Source organism: Chelonia mydas, chromosome 13, assembly GCF_015237465.2.
Source record: "Chelonia mydas isolate rCheMyd1 chromosome 13, rCheMyd1.pri.v2, whole genome shotgun sequence".
NCBI classification, from domain to species: Eukaryota; Metazoa; Chordata; order Testudines; family Cheloniidae; genus Chelonia; species Chelonia mydas.
Window position 1 is genome coordinate 23779688 of NC_051253.2, and position 22719 is coordinate 23802406.

Sequence of the window (22719 nt, forward strand, 5' to 3'; positions counted from 1 at the left end):
TTCTTCCTGTGAATAGGAGGCTTCATAACTCAATCACAGATAATACAGGAGACAGTGTTGGCTTGTTACTGCAACCTGGTGGTCCAACAAGTGAATGATGTTTTTAGGTCATGAGTGTGAAAAGTAGCACCTCAGCAATCAATGGGAATATTATTTTTGAAGGAATGATGGACTCCGCAGAGTTTCTTATTGATTTTTTTTTTGCCTCTAATGATTTGTACTACATGCATGTTCATGCAATTCTTAATGCTGTATTTCCAGCTACTGACAGTTCTGATCACAGTATAACATGTTTTTTACTCCTCTTGGAAGATTTTGGGGGTACAGGCAGAGCTGCCAGCGCTTAATGTGAGAGTAAATCCATAAAAGGCTAATGAACTACTTAAGTCTGATTTTGAGAACTGAAGTGGTATCTAGGCCTGAAGTGACTCCTCTTCTCAGGGGTTAATTTCAACTTTAAAAAGCTCTACATGCCGAAAATAAATAATTCCGTTGGCAATATTACTGTATAAAAGGCTTTTCACAACTTGGAATAATTGTGTGAAAAATGACACGACCCTACTCCAGCATATGCCTGTGGGATTTTCAGTACATAGTTGTGTCTAATCATGTTTGCTGCTTGCAGATGTTGTGCCAACCTTGCCTTGGAATATTAGGGTGAGTGCTGGTCAGCCCTGCAGTACAGAGACTGTTTTGCAGCCTTGGTAGTCCCTTGTTTTCACACATGGATAACTTTCTGAAATATTTGGGGGCTGAATCTTTCCTTGGTAGCTTTTGCCTGAGGATTTATTTATTTATTTATTTAGGTTGAGCAAGATGCCTTAATCTGTGTTCGAGTTATGGGAGAGTGGGAGAAAATACATTTTTCCAATTGTAAATAACAATAATAAAATAAAATTCCAAGTACTCTTTTATTTACATTACACCAAAATAGCTGAAGTTGGAAAGCTGCAATCTGGGGTGGACCTAATCCTCCTTGAGGACTAGAACTTTGTCTGGGTTGGTGAAGGGAATTGAAAATCAATGCCCTGACCTTCCAAAGACTTGTGCACATGGTTAATTTTACACACAAGTGGTTCAGTTGGCTTCAATTGCAGGTTAAAGTTAAGCATATGTGTAAATCTTTCCAAGATCAGGGCATAAACTGTAAGGATTTGAAAGTCAATTCTCAACCTGCTCAGTTTGTACCTACTAGTGTTTTAGTAGTCTAAGGAAGCTCCACCCATTTCCCCCCTCTACCTTACTTGACAGGCCCAAAGGCAGCTGCTCTCAGGCTGCTGATAGGGCATTCTACATGAGAGAGATGGTAAATGCCTTATAGATCCAGAGCAAAAACTCATAATATTAAAAGGATGGAAAATACGAGGTTGTCAGTGGGGGGTGGGGGGACCCTAGTCAAAGCTGTTTGAAGAGGTCTCCTTATTTTTTACTGCATCTGTAGTCTGTCAATTCTCAGGTGTTAGTTTTTCCTTTTTAAATAAGTTTTTGTCTCTTACTGTTGCAGATAAAACTGCCAAATTAAATATATATGTTGTGTCCTGGTGCCCTTTTCTGCAGAATTGTCCCCATCCAAACAGGAGCAGCCAACGGAGGCAGAAGTTGCCTCTTCATCACCCAGTGCCCTTCAGAGAGATGTGAACTTGAAAACCTAAATGGAATCATTTAAAAGTGCATAGTATTAAGCCAGGCCAATTCTCTTTATCTTTAAAGGGGGGGGGGGGGGAGGGGGGGAGGAGAGAGAGAAAAAGAAAATGATAAAGCCAAGAAATTCAGAACAATGTAAACTTAATCCAGTTGCACATATGTGCTATAGTATTTTCTTCTTCTTGGTTTTCTGGTTAAAATATGTGTACCTTAATACATCACTGCTTGCATTATAAAATGTCTAAAGTAAAATAAACAGCCAAATTAATCCTGCTGTTGGAATCTCAGTTTTGGCACCTCTTGAGTTTATGACTAATTTTCCAATCATAATCTTTTCACATTTAAAATAATAAAACTGTACTCTACATATAATATATAGGATCTTGCATGTGGAGATCACTAAGATCTTTACAAGCATTGATTAAGTTTCACAGCACTTCTGTGAGTCTGGAAAGTAGAACTTAACTCCAGTTATCTCAGCAGCTCAAAGAATTGTATCCAGAATTTAGAAAACTGAAATTTTAGAAGATGGTTGTCATTTTTCTGAAACGCTTAAATTTTTTCTGATGTTTCTATTTTGTGATTTTGTGTGTGTGTGCATGCGTATGTCCCTGGAGCTTTCTGGATAACTGGGGTTTACCTCTATCTATTCCCATTTTACTGGTGTGTAAACTGAGGGACAGAGTTCTAGAACTATCTGTGGTCACACACATAATTTGGCTGACTAAGTTATAGAGCTGATCAAAATTTCTTTTATTAAACAAGGAAAAAATAACTTTTTGTTGGAAAAAACATTTTGGGGGTTTTGGCAGGAAAGTTTTTGACAAACTCTCAATTATTGATGGGTAACAGACACTTTTCAGAAAGAAATAGTTTTCTTGAAAATCCAATTTTCTGTCAGAAAGCAACCTCGATGGAAATTTTTTGACCAGTCCTAATCAGGAATACGACCAGACCTTCCACTTCAACCATTAAATCCCTGAGACTGTCTGTGGGTTGTCCTCCCTGGCTGCGGATGCACTTGGTTCCTTGAATGAAGTATTTTGGAGTGTAGTTCCAAAGTCCAGATGTCTTGTTTCTGGAGTGATTGCCCTTGCTTTTGTTGTCTTTTAATAAGTGCAATTTGTCTGTGTTAAATATAGCAATTAGCAGATGTAAACGCAAACAGAATACACTATATCCTGTCTTCTTAAATTACGCTGTGCAAGGGATATGCACATGCTCAGATGAGATCAGTTTCGGCATCATTAACAAGCTTTCCTTTTTGGTTTCTCACCTATTCTTTTTCTTAACGTTGATTAATTTTTCCAGTTGGCTGTAGTACTTGATAGGAAACAAGGAGCTACAGAAACATACGAAAACATTTGGGACTTTGTGTATTAAAGTGTCTTGCTAATTGCGGACTGCCACAATGCTACTTTGACATCCCATGTCTACCCTCCGTCAATGACTTTTCCAGTCCCATTTGCTCAACTTATAAGTCACAACAAGATTTCATTTTTTATTGGCCCATTGTTGCAGGCTGAGGCTAGTCTCTGAAAATAAAGCTGTGTTCATTCTACTTCATATTTCATCGCTGACCATAAAGATTCTGGAATTGCTCAGTAGTTTGCCATTCTAGGTGATGATGAATGAGGCATAAATGAATACCACTCTCCTTTCTGCAGCTATATTGGTTCTGCAGTGCTGACAGTTGTACTGTTTTTTATGGGGTCAGTGAACCAAGCAGATATGACTCAGGGATAAACTCGGGCACAAGCTTGCATGGCGGGGTGGAGGTAGGGGTAGGTGCAGGGTGTATCCACAGTGGGAGTTTTCGTGAGGGTTATCCCTCAGAAAGCACAAGTGTTTCCCGCGCAGGTCAACAAGCTGCACCACCCCACAAGACTGTTTCATGGGGAGGTGCTATGGCTACGGGTGAATCACCACCTTCCTTGCTCTTTGCAGAGCACAAGAACTGTGGTTGTCCCTTGTCTTTGTGCAAAGTATGTACGGAGGCAAAGGCACTTTGCCCCCTTCCCACTCTATGGCCATGCACCTATGCTAGGGCCAAGGATGGTCTGTCCCATGCTTTTCTGTAAGAAAGTTCCATTTGAACAAAGTTACTCTTTGCAAATGTATGTATTGTTGCTGTAGGAAGGAGCAAGATACATACTGGCACTTCCAGAACACACATGGCATACATATTAATGCAGCATTGTTGCATACGATAATTTATGCAATATTCATTACACTTGAGACATGCACAAGATTGTTTAAAGACATAGGTGCTAAGAAAACCCGGCAGCAGATTACTGCCTCACAAAATCACTCTTCTGACCAGAGCAACATGTTAAGATATGAAAGGCAGTCGTGGGTACAAGCATAATCTGCCAGTAATGACTGTAGCGTAGAGTGAGGTATTTGGAATGCTGGTGATGGTATGTTTTCAGTGGACATGGGTTAAAAAGGTGGCTTGGTTTGGGTTTTAGAAAAAACAAACACAGAACTAGGGTTAGTTCAGATCTGGACTCCCCCTCCCCTATCCCCCCACCAACAAACCTTTAGAATCCAAGAGGAATCAGATAAAAGGTGTGGGTGTTGTCCCAGCTCTGTACTGAGTGACCTTGGATGGTTTGGATTGTGGGTCAACCTGGTTAGTAGAGCTGATCATTTAGCATGCCGTTTGTTTCACACACACATCGGATATTTGCATGTGCAACTAGCTAGTTAGGTGTCTCTGTAGCCATGTGTGTATGTAAATGCCCAATTTGCGGGAATTGTAGCAATTATTATTATTACATCTTTTTCATGCCAATGTTGATGCATTAGCGCTATCATTTCATTAGCTGCTTCTTCCATCTGCTCTGTGGTGTTGAGTTTGGCTGTTCCACCCTCCCTTCCAAAGGTTCTTCAGGTTTTCCTTGGGCTCCCGCATTTCCTCACTCCTGTTGGTTTTCACTTGACAGCTACAAGTGAGAATGAGTCTGTGTGTTGGCATCCAGAGCCCATGTCTCATACGTCAAGCACTTCCTTCTGATTCTAGTGGAAACAAGCTGCTGGTTGGTGTTTTTTCAGATCTCTTTTTTTGGTGATAAAGTCTCTGTCCAATGCCCAGAATCTTTCATAGGGATTTATTTTCAAAGGCATCTAGTTTTCTATCTAATGTTTAAATAACTCTCCAGTTCTTGCGGCCACATGCTACCACTGAGGTTACATTGGAGTTGAAAATTCTCAGTTTTGTTTTGTTACTGTATATCTTTGATTTTCATGATGGAGTTTAGTGAATGCTAGGATGCCTTTCCTATCCTTGAGGTCTCTGTTGACTAATACGGTGCTGCCCGGGTAAATGAACAGTTCTACTTTTTTGATATCTTTACCTTCTAATATCATGCTATGCTTGATGTATAGGTTTCAGGGATGTTTGTTTTGGCATAACTGATTTGGGGCTCTTTTTGGCCTGCTGTTTTTGCCAAGGTGTCTGTTTTGTGTGTAGTTTTTTGCTCAACAGCACGATATCATAGCAAAGACTAGGTCTTCTAGGCATTTGCCAACTACCCATACTGTGCCAGTATTTGTGTTGCTAATACACTTCTTCATTATCCGGTCGATGGCAGTGTCAAACAACTGTAGAGATAGAATGCAGCCTTGATTCATTCCAGTGTTCACATTGAATCACTTCAATGTCTTGTTCACTCTTACAGCTCACATTACATTGCTGTATATAGGCTTGATGATGAAGACTTCAGCTGGAATTCCATGAGATGGAGTATTCCACAATGTATGCGTATGCAGGCTGTCAAATGGGTTTTGAAAATCCATGAAATTGATAATAAGGGAAGCCTGGCATGCTACACATTCTTCTATGATGATCCTTAGTGTGAATATCTGATCTACGCAGGATCTCTTGGGCCTGAATCCAGCCTGTTTTTCCCTGGGCGTTGCATCCCCTGCCTCTCTCATCCTGTGTAGTATCACACTACAGGTGACTTTCACTGCAACCAAGAATAGTGTGACACCTCTCCAGTTGCTGCAGTTAGTAAGATCACCCTTTTGGGGTATTCTGACATTTATTCCAGGTGTCCAGGGGTTACAATGGGTTCTCTCTTTCCCAGACTTCATTGAACAGCTCTGCCAGTTTCATTAGGATGGTAGTGTCAAGAGCTTTTAGCATTTCTGCTCTGATTTGATCATCTCTTGCCATTTTGTTTTTTTCAGCTTCTTGACTGCAGCCTGTACTTCTGACATCTCTGTTCGAGCGATGTTGATATCAAGTTGGTCAGGTTCGCGTATTTCATCAAACTCTGGTGCTGAGGTAGGGCTGGGTCTGTTGAGGACTTCTTTCACATGCTCTGCCCATCTGTTGTTCTGTTCTACCTCAGTTGTAAGCATTTTTCCATCTTTACTTTTTATTGGCCCATTTCCTGTTTTGAAGTTTCCACACGGGATTTTAGTCACATGGTAAACAGCTCTGTGATTTCCTATCATAGCAGCAGCTTCAGCTGCTGGGTCTTCAACATATCTCTGTATATCTTTCCTTGCTTTTCACGGCTTTGTGTGCTTTCTTGTACTCTTCCTTTGCATTTTTCAAAATTTCATTGGTCTTAGCATTCAGGAGTTTTCCGTTCAACGCTTGTCTTTTCTCAATAAGACACCACATCTCTTGGCTTATCCAATTCTTGCTCTGTTTACGTTAATATCCAACTATGACTGCTGCAGCTTGAATCTCATTGTCTCTGAGCACTGCCCATTTTTCTTCAGGTCCAGTCAGTGTCACACGTTCTTCTGCCTCTGGCAATACCTCAGCTCTGTCCTTAGTTCAAGGTGGAATTTCTCACGGTACTCTTTTGTTTTCAGCTCTGTGCTGTTGATTTTCTTGGCTGCTTTCTGTTTAAAGTTGATCTGTCTCCCTTTGAATTTCATTTTCGCAATGCAAAGATTCTAGTCGCTGCTGACATCTGCTTCTCGATAAGCCTTTGCCTCTTGGACAGATGACCTGTCTCTTGAGCTGATGCGGATGTGATCAGTCGGTTTTTTTGTTTTGCTGTCTGGTGAATTCCATGTTTCTTTATGTATGTCTTTATGAGAGAACAGGGCGCTTGCAAGAGCTAGGTCGGACACTAAATACAAGTCAATGAGACTCTTGCCATTTTGGTTAATGATCTCTAACGAGGGCTTCCCCACTGCTCTTTCCCTTTTGTGATTATCGCATTCTACATTAGCATGAAAATCACCTATCACAAGGAGTAAATCTTGTTTTGGTATTCTATCAATCATACTTTGTAGGCAGGTATAGAACCTCCCTTTATCCTCAACACTGTGTTCCTCTGTCAGCACATATCACTGTATGATTCGCATCATTACGACTCTGGTTTGGAATGTGGCGCATATAGTGGTTAGCTGATCGGTGTTTTTTCCACAGAATACGTCATGGTGAGCATTACTCCCTTTGAGTGTGTGTTGTCATTGAGACTTGAATAAAATGAGATCTTTGAAGTGCTTCTTATTCTCGTCTGTCAGTCTGCTGTCACTGATCCCCAGGATTTCAAGTCCATAGTTGTCTATCTGCCTCATGACCTGCAAGATCTTTGCTGTTTGAAACATTGTTCTCACATTCCTGTACCAACTTTGAAATGTTTTCTTGCTCCTGACATTAAATTTTTTGGGGTCTTGGCTTCCAGAGACTGATTTTTACTAGGAACCTTCATGTGACATGTGGAGTTGGCAGTACTCTGCTGAGCAGCCATTTTTACCAGAATGGTAGCCTGGTTCCATTTTTATAATGAAAATGAGAGAGGGTTTTTGTGTTTTATAAGGTTACATAGTTAGCCTTGTGCTCCATCCTCCCCACTTTACCTGGCTTGGGACCAGCAGCCACATCAAAGTGGGGTTAATTGTAGCAATGGTGCATGAAAATTAGGTGTATAATTGCATGCGTTTTTGTGTGTGACTGTAGGGCTTCTCTGCCTGTTATCGAATTAGGTTGTTACACCGGTAAATGCCATTAGTCAATCAACCTGCTATGTTCCCTCACACATGCAGCAGAAGAAAAATTGCAAATGTGTTGTCCCTGTAACTTCCTAACAGTTACTTAGTGGAGCAACTGTCCACAAGTTGATTAGTAAGAAGTGTTTAATAGAAAAGGAAGAAGGTGCAAAATTTTCAGAGGTGACATGTAAGGAAAAAGTGACTTTATTTTATTATTTTATTTTAAAAATTTGTTCTAAATGGACAAATAACAAAACACCCTGACGATCTCCTGTATTTTATTATTTTCAGGAGACCAAAATCAACTGTGTCCGACTGGCGACAAAAGGTATGTGAGACTCTTCCTCCCGGTTGCACGCTTATGCTGATATGGTGAAAGCTACAATGGTGACACCACTTAATTACTGTCATCACTCAAACGGTGGGCCTCATTTAAAGCAGGTGTGGATTGCCCAGGCCAAAAGCCAGTTTCCAAACCCACTCTCCTGTCGGATCGAGTTAGCCTCCTCAAGTAGGAGTGTAGCTGCAGCAGCACGGGCAGTGGCTTGGGCTAGCTGCCTGAGTGCGAAGGTCCCTTGGTAGGTACTGAGGTGGTTCGCCCCAGCTGCCCCTGTGATGCTGCGACCACACTGCTATTTTTAGTGCGCTAACTCGATCAGAGCTAGCACGTGTAGGTCTACCCAAGCTGGGATTTACTCCTCCCGCCTGTTTGTTAGACGTACCCACAGAGTCACTTTGGGGTGGGAGGGGTTTCTCTGCCAACATCTGGTGTGGTAAACAGCTTGTGTCACCATTGTACACCCAAAGAGGATGAGCCATTTCCCCCTCCTTTGCTTGTGGCTCTGCTGTTGTGTAATGTCCCCTATCCCTTCCTGTTGCTTTCCTCTGTAGAGCTTCCTCATCAAACCATCATCTTAATTCCTATCTCTGGGTTCCAAACATTCTGTGTGTCTCAAAATCTCCTTCCTCCCTACCCCGTCACTTTATCTAAACCTTGAGTTAGACGTCCATTTCAGATCATTCTCTTGGCTTTCTGGTGGTAGAAGGAGGTTCGGATGAGAGAGGGAGATAGGGACAGGTGAAAGAAGTTTGGGTAGAACAAGAAACTACACGTACGTTTTGCCCAAAAAGTGACTGGGGTGTCTTCTGAGGTTTAGAAAAGTCTAGATAACTTCATTTTCAAAAGCCATAATTACATTCTTTCATCTCTGTAGTTCCTAGTTCTGGACTGGATGTGGAAGTGCTGCATTACTGTGTTTATGGTCCAGCCAAAAGCAGGGAGTAGCACATACCTGGCAAGGAAGCAAGAATTCCTGTTCTTATAACTTCTCCTGGTTAGGATGGTCTGATTAGGTTTGGATAGTTTGCAGTAGGTTTAAATAAGCATTTGAACGTTGAGATAATTTTCCAAATGGATCGTGTTTTATTAGCCAGTGGGCTATCAAAAGAACCACCAGCTTATTTATTCTTGAATGTTCATACCCTTTTTGGTCGAGAACTCTCGGATCATCTACATTAGTGATCGATATAATAGGGATGGGCAGAGCCTAAGACTCTAAGAGTCATTGTCTCATGGTAATCACTGTCCTCAGCACTGTTCTTGGTTAGCATGAATGGAAAAGAGCAGGAATTTATGAAAGTAATGTAAAAGGCAAGTGCTCATTTTCTCACTCGTGTGCGCGCATGCTCATTCACTCTCAGTGGGCATTACTTTTGATTTACAGGAAAGTGTCTTGTGTCGTCATATCTTGAGGGTTGGGGTTTTTTGGGGGGAGGGTTGGTGTTTTTCTTGTTTTTCTTTTTTGTTACATGTACTTTTCCATATGTGCTTCTTTCTTTCCTTTTTTTTTTCTTTTTATTTTGGCATGAAATGCAACTGTACATGTTTGAATGTCTGATCATGAGCTAGGGCACTGGAATAAACATACCTAAGGGGTAACTTTATGCCATACTACTTTGGTATATCCAAAGATACAATGTTGACTAGAACACTCGGGGATTATGTTGCAGCATCATTAGTATTCCCAATGATACAATATTTGTTCATGTCTAGAAATGGCACCTCTGCAAATAGCAGGAGAAAAGGGGGATGCTCAATGTGGGGGAGTTGAGCATACAGCAAAATATTCCCTGTCTGTGATTTTGAATCTCTCTTGTTTTAAGGTACCCAAATGTCATGAGGCTGTTTCTCCTCCTGGGTAGTAATTTTTTACAAGTCAATAGAACCATGCCACTGTACAGCCAGGTGTAAAAAAGGAGTCACGCCCCATGTCTATAAACATATTGCACATCTCTACTATTAGAGCAATAGCCAGGTGTATTTCCATAACTATAATTACATTGTGATTATGGTCAAAAAATTATGCTCTTAGAATGGCATCATCTTACCCAACGTATCCCATCTTATCTTGAGCATCATCAGCAAAGCTATCTGCTAATGTGTGACTACAGTGTCTTTATAAGAAGTGCTGTCAGAGGCAGAAAGAGTAAAACTTTCAGATTCCTGCCTGGTCTGGCAGCATTGGCAATTAGAAAGTCCACTTTTGACTTGTGTCATAGAATGACCACACTTTGTTTGGGACCTGGTGAGAGACAATAAATGTGGGACTCTTTAATGGCCTTTTATAGACTCCCTTTTTAGTTTACGGGCCTGATCTTATTTACATATGTTTTACCCCAGAGTAATCCCATTGGCTTCAGTTCAGTTACTCCTGATTTACACTGGTGAAAGTGAGGTTAGCATCAAGACCATTAACTGTGCTTAAGTCTGGCAGATATTCTCTTAAACTGTCATTAACATGGGCAGTAAACTTGAATGTCAAAATAATTAAGCAATATGACTTGACAGGTAGTGTGTTACTGGGAGATTATAGCATATTATAGCTGTGAGGCACCAGACAAAAAGCCGAGTAACTTTAATTACTTGAGAAGTTCAACAAACCATTCCATTGTCACTGTTCCAGCCGGATGGGAAGGGCATTTGCCTTTAAATTCAATTCTCTCAGAAAATTAGACAACCACTATTAAATGGTTTTAGTTTAATAAATAAATAAATAAATAGAGGCAGTCAAGATGCTTCACAGCAGACTAGTTTTGCCTAATTCTATTATGGTGTCATTGAAATCTCTTGTTTAGCATAAAGGTGTTCAGATTGGCCCTTCATTTTCATTTCAGCTAAGCTCTGTTCATGGATTCTTTACTCAGAAAGAAGGAATTCTCTAGAGCGCTAGCAGCTTGCAAATGGCAGCTTGCAAAGGCAGCTTGCAAATGGGGGGTCCACCCCCTCAACGTCTCACTCACATGCTGTGTTCTGCAGTATGCTCTTCCTGAGTGTGCACAGTGCTCCTTGTTGGGTGAAATTGACCCCAAACAGAGGTCCAGTACAAGGCCTGTGCACCCATAATGTCCCAAATGGCTTAAGTGGGACTTAAGTGGTACAAAGGTTTTATGCAAACGCACTGCATAGGGATCAGTTTCACCAGTTAGTGCAATCAGCAGCACATTCTCCAAGATACAACCAGTGGAATTCTACTGTCGAAGGCACAATTTCTAGAGTGCATCTGCCACCATCCCGTCTCTTACTTACAGCACCGCCCAGGGCAAGATTTGGCCCATCAGAATAAGTAGTGGGACAGGGGAGGTTAGACTCTCACTGGGCATTACTGTCAGCTTTTGCCATGATATTGATGATCCATCAGAAAGCTTGGTGCATCTGTCTCATCTCCTGTAGCCATTTCATAATTCACTAATATGTTTTAGCTCACTAATTAACACCATTACCTTATATATGCATTTATTTGCTTTCAGTGGCGTTGGCCTCAAATCTCTTACCTCAACCATCCATAAATGTCTCTCCACAGACAGGCTACTCCTCTTTTTTAATTGCTGTGCAAAAAAAAAAAAAAAAAGAGAGAGAGAGAGAGAGAAAATTATAAAAGTGTTAGTCACCTTGGATGATTATTATTAGCATTTAAAAATAAGCTTGAAATTAAACCCCAATTTACTAGCTCTCTGCCAAACAGTTTTAATTCACAGTTTATTTATTTACTTTGCCAGTTAGTTTCCTTGATGGCATTCATTTTATTTTATTTATTTTAATTTGATCCATTCTTTTGGAATTAACTGATCTCCCTCCTCCCAGTGCATATTTATATTGACACTTTCTTTGAGAAAACGGCCACCTCTTCCTGAGAGGAAATGATTACCTCTTTTACTCTCAGAACGCAATAAATACATTTCAGCACCTAATTGAAACCAAGGCAAAGGGCTTGTTAATGGCTCCTTATCTCTTGATATTAATTTCTTATTTCTTTTAAATGTGAGTTCTTGCAAATTAAAAAAAAATGCAATTTTAATCATTAAGTGGTACATTTTTATTTTTATTTTCCTTTTTTTTTTCTTGTGCATGCTGCCTGGGAACTGTTTTCCTTGTTCTTAGCAGTACTAGATAGGCAACAGGTGACCACACGAAACCCGCCCAGCCTCTTGAGCACAGGTGATTATCAGTTCAGGACAAGGAAGGTCATTAAAAACTTCAAGGAGTTGAGCAGTTTCTTGATCTGTTGTTTTGTATTTTCCATGCATGGGGAGCCAATTTTGAAGTTACTCTGTCATTTAAAGGAGGGTTTTCTCTTACATGCCACTCTTTTATACAGAGGGTGAAATTCACCACTGTGCAGAGGGCCAGCAGAAGGCCAAAGCAACACTTGTCCTCAAAATAACACTTAAGTAGCATGTAAGCGGCGCATTGACTTCATGTTGGCCCTCTCCAGCTGGTGAATGTCACCCTGAGTGTACCTGGAGATGTTCTCACACTGCTGCCTGCAATGCACTCAAAGTGACCGTGGCACTTCCTGGTGCTGGGTTAATGCACTCACTTTTTACTTTGGTGACCTGAGTTCCATTACTAGGTAGTGGGCAAGAAAAAATCAAAGACCAGATCCTACAAGCGGTGTGCCAAACTTCCATTGAAATCAGTGGGAGTTTCAGAGCATAGAGCTTTGCAGAATCAAATCCTCAATCTGGTGGTCTTAAACTAGTTCATGTCACAAAAATCACCACAGACAGCCACAGGAGAAGCTCAGAACTTGTCATGTGTTTGGCAGCCTGATTCTGAATGCATTTTCAGAGCTGCATGTAATAAACTTGTACCCTCATGCCAGTGCTGTGTCCAGTGCTATCAGTGTGGTTTTTTTGCACCCAGCAACATTTAATTTTATCCAGAAAGTTTAAATGTGTGTGTTTGGGGGGTGGGGGGAGTTTTCTTCAACTTAACTTAAAAGATGTGGGATGCAATATACTGGGGTGTGACACGGAGTTGTTTGAGTTGAATGAAATCATTGTAGGGATGTGTTCCACTTTCAGTGCTGTAAGGTCATTCCTAAGTTGGCTTCATTCCCTTTCCCAAATTAATATTGACTGCAAGATGGCAGCTCTGAAAAGATTGAACAGGCAGGGTACCAGACTTGGTACTTGAATGCCACCCAGGCTCAGAAGCATCAAGTCCAGAGTGAGGCTCTTCAGTCCTTTTCTAGTGTATCATCAAGCAAAAGGTATTTTGTCATTCAACAGAAGGAGCTGCCTGGGAGAGCTGAGTGCATATCAATCGTGAGAGCTCAGAAATTAACCCAAGTCTTAAACGTGACCAATGGAATATTGCGGAAGAAGAATATTTATGTTACAAAAATAATACCAGTAAAAATGGCAATAGAAAGTCAGGGGAAATAAATCCTTCTACCCACATAATCTTGTTTCATGAGAAAACTGTTCCTCTAATAGGTCTTGTTCCTTCAACTTCATTTCAGAGAGTCCCATTGTTTTCTTAAATATATTCTGGTTTGGTAGACAGATAATGTATTCTTTAAACAAATCTAATCCCACATCAAGTCTGTTTGTTATTGCATTTTGTCTTTTGATGCACTTGAATGTTATTCTTTTGACAGGTTTATTCCATTCTGTGCTATTTATTTGAAAAAGCTTCATTGCATTGCTTAGGTTAGATACACGAAAATGTTTTTCCTTAACATGTCTCTCCCTTCCAAAAGTTATTTTAAGTATAGGTTCCTGTAGCACCATAATTAAATGTTAATAACAGCAACACTTAAGTCACTCTTTATGAAAAATATTCCCCACTGGGAAAACAAATCAAGCCTTCTAATATTCAGATGTCCATCTGGCTGGTGAGCATCCTTATTTTCCTCAAATTTGGTAGCTTGATATAACTAAATGGATTTAAAATGTGTATTGTGGAGGGTTCCTGACTCAGTGAGATAATGCACTAACCTTTATTTGTTGGAGAACTCAGTTCAAATGTGGATCAGGCTAGAAATGAAATGAATTAGTGACCTCAGCCCAGTTCTTAGAGGACATCGGTCTGCCCCCTGGCACTCCTACACTGCTTGGTGTTATTGTTGGTCTCTAATCAATAAAGGCCCCAAGCTGAAACTGTAGGAACGATGTTGAAGGTCAGGACTGAGATGAATTGGTAGAGTTCTGTTAAGGAACCTAACTTCCAGCAACATGACAGAATCCCGCTCACAGCCAGTGCTGTGACTCTGTGGCAGGCATTTCTTGCACCACTTGGCCCCAAGTATGGGAGTCACTCCACAGAAGAACAGAGAAGGAAGCTGAGAGGCAGCAGGGTATGACTGATTATTATCATGGAAGCTGAAGTCTCCTAAAAGGAAAGTTAGCAGGATGAGTAAGGAAAAAGGTGTGACAGTCAGGCATCAAAGCCAGAGAGGAAGATACAAGCAGAACCAGGGAAGAGTATGCAGGAGGAAGTGGATGCCAGCTACCTGGAGAAAACCAGATTGCTGGTTTTTCAAAGGTAGGATAGGAAGAAAGGGATTGGAAGAGAGACGAGCAGTCTAATGCCACTCAGCAGCCTCCCGGTTTTGGCAGAGGAGATGTAATGCAAGCCAAAGGCAGAGCAGCTGCAGATGAAGAGCAGCAGGAAGATAATCTGTGAATAGAGGTTATAGTGATGTCCCGTGTTCATAATTTACATATTGTGCCATCAATACATGGGGTTATCAATATTCCTTGGCCTTTTCACTATAGATGAAGATTCTTCAGTGGATGTTCATGAATTACCATTGCTCCTCTACCGTGGATTGCTTAAAAAGGTTATCATGAATATATTATCATTGTCAATGTCCTGAAATAGAGCTTCCAAAGGCATGACAAACCCAAAGCTGCTATTAATACATTATGCCTCTGTTTCCTTAAATAGGTTTCTCAACTAGCCCACAGTCAGAAACAGATTATTATTAATGCATTAAGGTTCTCAGTTTCCCTCAGGGACACTGTCTTAAAAAAACCAATAATGGCAGTAGAATGTTTAAGACAGTTACAAGAGAGCCAGATGTGGAATGGGCCATTACGTAATACCACAGCACATGTGAATTAAAAGCCTTCAGTTCAGTAGTGTCTGAAAGTGTGACTTGAAAGGCCTGGAAATCTTTCACACTATCATGAACCCCATTCTGCCCAAGTAATACAGCCTATACAGTGTGAGTAGATAGACTCCCTAAAGCAGTTTGTACTGTGGACTATATGTGTCCCCCTCATGTTGCCCATGCTGCAGGGTGGTCTGCATCCTGCCTTCTGATGCTCCTCTTTCAGTCGGTTATGACGAAGAAGAATTCTTATTGGTTCATTGAGTCTCTACTCTCACATGTAACCTGTAAACCCTTTGAATGGTCAGATTGAAAGTTAGCCTTGTTTCACTGTTGTACCAGCCTCTGGCCTTTGCTGAATATTTTGTAGTTTCCTCTGCTAAACCAGTCAATGGGAGTTTTGACAGTAATTGCGATGAGAGTAAAAGCAAGTGCTTAAAAAGGACTAATCTTCATTAAGACATCAATCCTTCAGCTCTGAAACCACAACTCCTGCACGTAGGGTATCAGATCCTGAAAAAGGAAGAAAAGAGAACTGTTGCTGAATCAAAGGCTCCATTGAGCCTAATATGATGGTTAGTGTACCCCAAAAGCTGTGATTTTAGGGTTAGACTTAAATGTCCAGTGATGAATGCAATGAGTATACTAACAAAAGCCCACATTAGTGCAATATAGCATTTTGCTGCATGCACAAATATGGACTTTTACAGACTTAAGGTATGTATGGACATTTTTATGAGCGCATGCATTGAGTCTCGTATATATATCAAATGTGAGTGCTACTCAATAGTGTACATTCCCGGCTCCAGCTGTCGTAGCTTTATACTTAAACATAAAAAATGTATTTTTTCAGAAAATTCCATGTAGGTCTAGGTTGTGTGCGGTGAAGGCGAGCTGCAGTAACAACTGGGAGAGCCACGGTGAATTTTGTGAATAAGCAAGTATGTGCTGGATTCTGATGCCTTACTCATGTTCAGCACCAGCTTAGGGGAAATTGATGGGAATGCTCAAAGCATAAGGCATTGCTGAGTGGCTGAAATTCAACTCTGTGCAGTGGGCCAACACAAGGCCTGTGTTAAGTCCCACTTAAGAACTATTTTGAAGGTTTCATTGGACTTAAACAGTGCATAGGATTGTGCTGCCCTCTTTACAGGGGTGAATTCCATGCAGTATGTATAAGGATATCAAAATCTGTCCCTTACAGGTGAACAAAGAAAGAGCAGAAAGCCAAGTATGAGACATCCCAAATAGGCTGGCTGTTAGACAGTCCTAATTAGCGCTTGAGCAGGTGAGTTTTGGTGGATTGTTCCACTTTAAAAAAGCCTCCCTGAAAAGTGTGCTCCATTTTCTCCAATAATACAGAGAGAGGGGATGGAGAAATAAAAAACACATATCTTACCTTTTACTTTGGTTATATACTCCCGGCTTCTGCCATTACCTTGAACACAGCTGCTCTTCTTCAGTTCTCATTTGCAAAATAAGGATATTATTTACTTGCCTCATAGGTTGTCATGAATGTTAATTAGTTGCTATTTGTATAACATATGATGTGTTTATTTTATTATGATAAGTGTATAATGTTTTCTCATTCATGCTACAAGTACGAGTGGTTCTCACATCCACACCACTCGAAAGCTTGACGCTCTTTATAATATACAAAGAGGAATATAGAAAAGGTTAGTATAAGTTTCTACATAAGAGCCCTGATCTGGGCTGTGCTATTTTGGATCCAGGATATCAAAGGCATAGATAAAAATCCTTGAGAGAGATGGAGCTCAAGCAAGCTTGGACACTTGAAAATTCACCGTCTTGTATTTACCTGCATGCTCACACAAATTAAGACCTCTTTGTAAATTTGGCCTTGTGACTGTGTGGCCTCCTTCTTATAATTTACAAGTAACCTATTAATCCCTCCACATAAGCAAGGAATTATAATGGGGAAATGCTGTCACCATCTTAACTGCAGCATCGCTTGCACTCATCCCCATAGGACCCTTTAATAATATCACTATTACCTGTGATTCTTCTGTCCAAGTGAACACAATAACCTTTTCGATCCTTGGGCCAAAAGATCTGCTGCTAGCAGAAATTAAATGTTTCTGTTTTGATAGAAGGGGTGAGAACAAAGTGAAGAGAAGAAAAGCTTCCATGGAATCTCAAGAATCATGGATTCTCTTATTGCTTTTTTTCGTTATTCTTGCTCAGTTTAGTAACACTAATCATACCTCCTCACTGTGTGTTTATCTCATCCACCCACTGATTCCATATGCATCCCTGATCATTCTTTTTACAGAGGCCCATCTTTCTCCCCTGCCTCCCCCTCCAGACACTACCACACCTACAATGTGCTGCTACTTTCTCTGCATTTATCGTTTGGCTGAAAGGTGTTGGCTCCTGGCAACTGGTTGCTCTCCTTGTCCCTTTTAAACCTTTTGTTTAGATGAAATTGTACCATTGAGTCCCCATTTATGAGGCATTAGGCCTCTGGTATTTACGTTCTTCAATAACTGTGGACAGAAAAGACACTATATTTTTACCTCAAGGAAAGGGTGGGTTTTTTTGTTTGTTTTTTTAATGAGTAGTTCCAGTTCTGGAAATGACCTCTGTGAAATCTCTCTTTCTGGTTTTAATATATTGTTTTATTTGGTTTCTACTGTAGATAAATCTCTGCATTAAGCATCTTCACATAACTTTCATATGACTTTGTATTATGCCTCTATTTTCATACAACTTTGTATCAGATCCTTATATAGAAAACTTTGTACTGAGCCTTGGTATAATGTTAAAAAATGTATTTTTGCTTGGAGTAGAATAATCAATTGCCCTGTTGAATGAATGAAAGGTCTGAATGAGTAAGGCATGGAAGGCAAGCACCTCCAGACAGCTGCAACAGTTGGAGAGGGGATGGAAGCCACACCCAAGAACAATAAAACTTATCAAGTGGGCTCACTAAAGAAGAGCAGACATACTGACGGCCTTGGGGATTAGAAGCAAGCACCTTCTTTTGGGAACACCCTCTTTGCAGCATTGGGACAACACTCAGAGGGAAACAGCACAAAGGACCAACAGACACAAATTTTGAATCTGGTATAGATTTGCATGAGAGGGAAGCTGCTATAAAAGTGAGGTGTCTTGCAGAGGACCCCGGGTCTCGTCTTGTCAACATCGGAGCATCGATCCGGATTGGCAGAAGCCCGGCTCCACCCCTCCCCAATCTAACCACCTGGCCAGTGAAGTTAAGGGGAGCAACTAGTTGGTAACAACAACAAGACGGAGTGTGCTTGTATGTGTGAGTGCATGAGTGTAATATATATCATATGCATATGATACAGTGTTGGTTGATACATGTATTACCAATAAATGTGGTGCTTTGCATTATTCTCCCGATAACATCCTGTGCAGTACTTTACGTACAACACTACTTCGTGGAAGGAAAGATCAGCATTTTATGTGCCTTGCTGAAGTCCTCATACTCTGGTACATTGTTGAGGATTATATTTTTATATTTGCAAACCAGTCTTCTCTAACACAACCAGTAAATTCAAACCTACTAAAACAATGCTTGTGTGTGCTTTCTTATTGATAAACAAATAGGTCTTTAGTCTAACATGGTTGTTGACAGTCTGTTTCAAGGTAGCCAGAGAAGCTATTCTTTGCAGGATCTTACTGTTATCATCTTCATTTATAACTAACTATAGATACCTTCTGAGTAAATTGCATGGCCAAATTTTCAGAGGTGCTAAGCAGGTGCACCTCCATTAGAGCTTTAAACTTCAGGATATTAATCCATAGGATAACTTTGGAAACTCTCTTCCTAATCCTCAGAGGCCTTACTCACTTGTTGCCCAGTAGCATAACAAACAGTACATAAACTTATTAAGTTAAGGGTAAAATATTCAAGTGATTCGGGAGCCTATGTCTCTTTTGAAAGTGGGTCTTATATACTTTTGGAAGTGTCATACTCTGTGTATGGTCTATCCATTACTTGCAGCAAATAAAAATATAGCTCTACTTAACAGACTAAGGGCTTGTCTACACTGGCAAGTTTTGTCTCCCAAAACTGCCTTTTGGCAACAAAACAGTGATAGCATACACACTGCAACGGAACTTTCGTCGGAAAAAACACCCAGTTTTGGCGACAAAAAACTTCCACCCCTGCGAGAGACGTTTGTCTTTTCTCCTCCCTTTATTGTCGACAAACAGCCAGGGTAGACACCACGCCTTATTTTTTCAATTTTATTGGCCTCCAGAAAGTGTCCCACAATTCCCATGCTGCTGCTCTGGTCAGCGGTTTGAACTCCGCTGCCCTGCAACTCCCCCCGCCCCACAAGCCCCAGGAATTTTAAATTCCATTTCCTGCTTGCTGGCTTCCCAGGTGAGCCTGGAGAGCTATCGCACCAAACGCGCTATTGTTTGGACCACCGCTGAGCTCTTAGATTTGATCAGTATATGGGAGAGGAGTCTGTTCAGTCGCAGCTGCAATTGACCCTAGGAATCGAGACACATATGGGCAAGTTTCTCAAGGCTTGTGCGAAAAGGGCTATGATCGAGATACGCAGCAGTGCAGAGTGAAGGTAAAGGAGCTGAGGCAGGTGTACCATAAGGCACGGGAGGCAAACCATCACTCCGGTGGTGCACCTAAGACCTGCCACTTCCATAAGGAGCTGAATGCTATCCTCGGTGGTGACCCCACCTCGTCGCCGATAGCCCCGTGGATACTTCAGAGGCAGCAGAAAGAGGGGGTAACCTGGAGGCTGAAATTCTGGATGAAGAAGTGGAGCTGGAAGAGGATGTGGAGCTCTCAGTGGGACAGGCGGCCAGGAACTTTTCTCCACTCAAGAAGTGCTCTATGGGGAGCAGGAGGCAGATGAGATGCCGGGTAAGTTGCTGTGGCATGTGTAGGGAATTGAAAAGTGGGAGGCAGGTAGTATTTTATGTGAGCGGGACATTGCTCTGTGTAGCTAATCTGCATGGCCAAGCAGGGTGTCGATGGACATCAAGACCTGTAGGGAATCCTCCAGAGAGAGGCTCTGGAAACTTTCCAAGAGGTACTTGTTAATCCTCTGCCGCAGATTCCAAGGGATTGCAGCCTTGTTAGTTCCCCCATTGTAAGAAACTGTACCATGTCATTTAGCAATCACTGGAGCTGGGACCAAAGCGTCACATAGCTGAGCTGCATATACACCGGGGTGAAAGCTGCAAGCATTCAGTAGTTGTGCTCTGGTTTCCCTGCTTACCCGCAGCAGTGAGATGTCAGCGAGCAGGTTGGTTGCCTGTCAAAAAGTGTGTGATAATTTTAGAATGAGTTCCCTGCAAATCTGCCCTGCAAGCCATGACTGTTTTGTCCGTATGCACAACCACCTTCTTCCCACTCTCGACACTCACCATGATTGGGGTGCTCGCAGAGCTGCGTGCCTGCGTAGAGTCAGTGAGAAAGTGATTGCTGCTAGTTGCAAAAGGCCCTTGTTACTGAAATATTTCAATCGTTTTCTGGAATGTACCAATCCCTCTTCTGTGCATTGTCCACAGCAGCCTAGTCCTTGAGGAACACGGAGTGATGATGACAGATCCTCCATATGCTATATTCCATGAGGATAAAATTTCTTTATGTGTACTCTGCAAATTCACCCTTAAAGAAGTTTTGGAATTTCACCTTAACCAATGAATTTGCTTACCTGTGTTGTTCCCAAAACTGCACGCTTCTGCAGAGGAACAAAGACTCCACTCCCTCGATGTTCAGCTGTCCATGGCTTTCTATCTACAGAGAACAAAACCAATCAGGAAACCCCTGATCTCCGGCTGCATTCTACTCTGCTGTCAGCTTTCAAACCTCTCCCTGTTCCATGGGGTAAGAGCTTATTCCACCAGAGTGCAAGTAGCAACTATGGCATCACTTCAGGCAGTACCCCTTCTGGACATCTGTAAAGCGGACATGTGGGGCTCCTTTCACACATTTACAAGACATTATGCCCTGGTGCAGTACTCTTCTGCTGATTCCTTCTTTGGAATGGCGGTACTCTGCTCAGTCATACCATCTACATCCTCACACCCTCCTCCTGCTTAGGTACTGCTTGTCAGTCACCCACAGTGGAATACAATAGGGACCATCACTTGAAGAAGAAAAGGAGGATACTTATCTGTAGCTGGAGGTTCTTTGAGATGTACGGTCCCTATCAATTCCACTACTCACCCTCCTTCCCCTTTGCTTCAGATCTTATCTGATTCACAGTAGGGAAGGAACTGGAGAGACGGTCAGTCTACCCCGACCCTTATCCCCTCAGTCAGAGGCAAGAGACGAGCCAGGGAGCATGCATGAACCAGTGGATGCTGATTTCAAATTCTCCACCTCTGGGTGCATGATTCGCGTGCATAACCCACAGTGGAATACAGAAATGCTGGAATGGCCCACCTTGATTATCACTACAAAAGGTTTTTCCCCCCTGCTCTCCTGCTGGTAATAGCTCACCTTACCTGATCACTCTTGTTACAGTGTGTATGATAATACCCATTGTTTCATGTTCATTGTGTATATAAATCTCCCCACTGTATTTTCCACTGAATGCATCCGATGAAGTGAGCTGTAGCTCACAAAAGCTTATGCTCAAATAAATTTGTTAGTCTCTAAGGTGCCACAAGTCCTCCTTTTCTTTTTGAAGAACTTTCAGTTACAGGTAAGTAAACCTCCTCTTCTCTTTTGTCTATGGCTCTTCATATCTTTCCCTCCAATTTCACTTTGTAGTTCAACTTTGTAACCAGTATTTTAAATATGGAGCATTTAAATGTGGAGCACGGTTTTTGTGACAGGCCCTACAAAGAGCAAACTTGTATTTTAAATTATATCAACACGCCTTTTCAGGTCCATCCCTTCAATCACCTATCTTTTAAGAGTGTTTTTCTTGTCAACCTCACTTTTTTTTACTGGCTGGCTTCTCATTCTCAGTTTTTATTGCTGCCCTTAAATTTTCCAAGTGAAAATTTTACTTAGTGTTGTCTTGTCATGTGACCAGGACGTGGGTGGTAGTTCTTAGAGATCAGGAGTCAGGCCTAGTGGTCTGATCAGGAATCAAGCATAGTGGTTGCAACAGGAGTCAGTAGCCAGGAATCTGAGCCCAGTGTCATAGCTAGAGGGGTCAGAGCCCAGGATTAGAAGTGAAGTCAGAGGTCAGAAATGGGAGCAGAGGGTCAGAACCAGGTTACCTGGAGTGGGGCAAGGCTGGGTCCAAAACAATAGCAAGACTGTGAACAAGCAAGATGCTACTTTCAATTCAGGTCTTTCAGCCTCTAGCAAGTTGGTGACCCATCTGCAGTTCCTCTACCTAGCTTACAACTCCTTCCTTTCTGCGAACTGCTCAAGTTTTTACTAGCATTCCTTGAAAGGACTCAGGAAAACTGGAGTTTAGGTCCTCGTGTCAAATAGTTGTGTGGTCCTGGGCAAGTCTCTGAATGCCTGTGAACCCTGTTTTCTGATCATGTAAAATGAGGATAAGAATAATTAACTATCTATCTTGCATGGGAGTTATGATGATTTAATCAATGTAGGAACTGGACTTTGAACTGATAAAGTACTAAGTATTAATGATTAGAAGGATTTGGGGTATCTCAGGGGTACCATTTAAGTTCATACTATTCTGATTCAGTAGCATAGATAAAAATCAGTGTTTTAAGACAGCAGTTCAGATTGGAGCCATCTGCATTGTATAACAAGAGG

The 22719-nt window shown here is 41.5% G+C and overlaps 1 protein-coding gene across 4 annotated transcripts in view; it reads left to right on the forward strand.

Annotated features, from left to right (window-relative positions):
• Positions 1–22719, forward strand: part of PTPRT (protein tyrosine phosphatase receptor type T) — a 716574-nt gene that overhangs the window by 581042 nt on the left and 112813 nt on the right. For all 4 annotated transcript variants that reach the window (XM_037915718.2, XM_043526952.1, XM_043526953.1 and 1 more), the window contains exon 13: positions 7903–7939. In XM_037915718.2, coding sequence (XP_037771646.1) covers positions 7903–7939 — 37 coding nt within the window. The remainder of the gene's footprint in view (positions 1–7902; positions 7940–22719) is intronic.